At 43.4% G+C, this 3,046-nt stretch overlaps 1 protein-coding gene across 1 annotated transcript; it reads right to left on the reverse strand.

Moving 5' to 3' along the window:
- Positions 1 to 1,518: 1,518 nt before the first annotated feature.
- BBS10 (Bardet-Biedl syndrome 10) lies at positions 1,519 to 3,040 on the reverse strand. Its single transcript, XM_041465650.1, has one exon. It carries the CDS (start codon positions 3,009 to 3,011, stop codon positions 1,545 to 1,547), a length of 1,467 nt encoding a protein of 488 aa, XP_041321584.1. The 5' UTR covers positions 3,012 to 3,040; the 3' UTR covers positions 1,519 to 1,544.
- Positions 3,041 to 3,046: the final 6 nt, after the last annotated feature.

The raw sequence follows: 3,046 nt of genomic DNA on the forward strand, positions 1-3,046 counted from the left end.
GAACTTTGGTAGTTTGAGTCTTCTGAAGAAACTGAAAAAGGAAAAGCATAAATTAATGGAGGGGAAAAAAAAATCTCTTTTCTAATTGTAATCATCTCAGGTATAGCAGGTAAATATGATTTATGCCTATGGTTTTAAACAGCCTCACTAAATTTTATTTAATAGTAGATTTTAAAAAATAGCCATTACTCTCAGTATTATGCAACACTGAGAAATGCAGAGAGAACCAATTTGATACCATTATCAGCTGCAGCTGGTCAAGTTATTCAAAAACCTCCTCCATCAAACCCGTAGCTTTTAGGACCCAGCAGAAAGGGACGTACATATACAGGTCCTACTGGGCTTAAAGCAAATATTATTATGGTGAAAATTCTGGGAAAAAAAGAATTAGGGAAAAACAGACCCAACCAAAAAACAAACCCAGAATAAAATCCCTAATGATCAAAGACTGAACTGTCTCAGGTTTTTCAAACAGAACTGCTTTAATGCCTGGGTAAACTTTTCCTATAAGTACACAGCCTTTTATACCAGAACCACAACTCAACCCATTGTAGTTAAAATTAAGAGTTGTACTAAGCAATGTCATATAAACTAATTTTCCAGAGTAACTGCCATAAACTCATGGTATGAAATTATTCTTAACTCTTTTAGTTCAACTGAAATGAACTCAATGGAAGATAAAAACGCTGCATCTCCTATCAGAAAATTCTTCATTGGCATACACAACAGTGCTGCCTGCCCCAGTGCTGAACAGGCTAACAAGTTATATTTTCCCCTTTATAGTCAAAATCATGATGTATAAAAAATATTTTCATTTAAAAAAAAAACACTTAATCTGGCTAATTATGAAGGCTACAAAATCCACCCCTTGGTTTGTAACTTGAAAGTTCAGTGGCTCAGGTCATACTGGCAACTTTTAACATGCCAAGAAAACAAATTATATCTAGCTTGTGAAAACACTCAATCCACCAGAAGAGGCAAAGCTGACCCTTGGCTTGAATGTACACAGGATCGTCAGCATGTGGATGGAGACTGCACTGCCCACCTTTGCAGCAGAAATCGGCTACACTTCCTCACACTCAAAATGTCAAGCTCATATTACTCACAACCCAGTTTTCTACAGTCTCAGCTGTTGTTTTGGGTTTTTTTGAGTTCTTTTAAGCCTTCTGATGTTTACATTCTTGTAACAAATTTTTTTATGGACTTTATGTAAATAATTGTTTTGCGTTCTTTTCTGGAGGAGGAGAAATTTGATGGACTGTTGGTTTGTCTAGTGTCATTGGAGAGGTGGCACATTCACCCTCCAATCCACTGTCACTTTTAGAAATCTATAAATGTTGGAGTCAGAATTAAACTTCTCTCTTTTTCACCTTAGAAAATCCAGTATCCGCGTCCTTCTATTTTGTGTCCTAGACTGACAGTTAGCCTTTATCTTCTAAGAGAAGAAGCATCTTTTAGTTTCTTGCGTGGACTTTTGAGGATGTCCACTTGACAAGAAGACACAATGAAACAGCACATACAAAAATCATTCTTTATTAATGATTTCAAGTGTCATCTTCTGAGTCACGATCCTCAATTTTTTTGAGTGGCCGCCTAATACCAATTACTAAGTCTATGGAGAGAAGCTCTGTAACACAATGAAGAACTGAAATGACTAACTGGTATTTGCAATACACTGACTCTAAGCCTTCATCGTTTACAGGCAGTGGCTGATTTTTTTGGAGTAAATTAATGGCTTCAAGATAGAATTTGGTAAAGCCACCCCGTTCTGCTGTCCCGTACAAGGCCTTGGGAATACTTAGCAAAGCATCAGCAACCACATTAGATACGGTCATTACCTCTGACTGCTGACACTCTTTTGCGTAATCCTGAATATAATAATGTAACAGGATTTCAAAGTAACCTCCTACTGGCAAAACTGATCCCGCTTCTATGAGGCAGTTGGAGTAATCCTGTGCAATACCTGCACAACTCTCCTCCTGTTTAAATGGAACTATATGGCAACATGTTTTCTCTAGACCTTTGCCAACATCCAGGCACTCACAGGCAACGACTGCATCAGTGTTATGTGCCACTAACACAGGAGTGCTGTGGTTCTTTTGATTGTGGATCAGCAGATCACTTTTATCAGGGTCAAAATTTTTCCTCTCTGTTTCGTCACTAAGTGCTTTCAACTGACTTTCAGAAACCTGGTTACTATTACAAGTATTTTCTATTACCAGTTGTTTCTGAGTAGCTGCAGAATGCCAAGTGCAAACATCTGAGGCTTTGCTCTGGCTTTCACCTTCCGCTTTCCATTCCTGCCTCTGATCGAGTGTTTTAAACAGCTGCTGCAGCATTGTGAAGGCCTCTTGTAAAGCAGCAGCATGTTGCTCATTAACGCCATCGACCGGCCCACACAGGATCAGGCAATGGGGCTGGAAGGCACACACGCTGGCAAAGCCAATGTGGACACATCTCTTGGAGACGAGCAGTAAGGGCTGGCAAAACGTTACCACTGCAGTTTCGGTTATCTCTCGGTCCATGCTATCACCAAAAGGCACGTAAGGGGAGACACCCGTGATTTCACTGATAAGGGCCATTTCTTCCGACGATAAGCACTCTACCACAGACACACCATATAATTTGGCATAGTAGATAACTATTTCTTCTTGCTTCACACTCGACAGTAACAGCTTAACATTGTTACTCTGCAAGTGTTTCATTAAGGCTTCTGTCCTCGCAGTGATCCAGCGCAGGGAAGCCTGATACTGACCTTCCGAGTCGACAACAAACTCGACACCGGGGGCCGTCAGGGCGGGCCGCAGGGGCTCGGTGACGAGCAGGGCCCGCAGCTCGCCGTCCGTCGGGCAGTAGGCAGCGAAGTCCCTCCGGAGGACGATGCCGGGCAGGACCCTGGAGCTCGCCAGGGGCAGGCCGGGCACGGCGGCGTGCAGCTCCGCGAACCGCCGGCCGAGGAGCCGCAGCACCTGCGGGCGTGCGGCGGCGGCCGGGGCGCAGCGCCGGCACATCTCGGCGCAGAGCCGCGCCAGGCGCCGCCGCTCGC

The sequence above is a fragment of the Pyrgilauda ruficollis genome, unplaced genomic scaffold, assembly GCF_017590135.1.
Source record: "Pyrgilauda ruficollis isolate IOZ18807 unplaced genomic scaffold, ASM1759013v1 scaffold19, whole genome shotgun sequence".
Classification (NCBI taxonomy): domain Eukaryota; kingdom Metazoa; phylum Chordata; class Aves; order Passeriformes; family Passeridae; genus Pyrgilauda; species Pyrgilauda ruficollis.

Excerpts from the sequence above, each read along its gene's own strand:
- BBS10 (XM_041465650.1), bottom strand. The coding sequence starts at position 3,011 with ATGTGCCGGCGCTGCGCCCCGGCCGCCGCCGCACGCCCGCAGGTGCTG.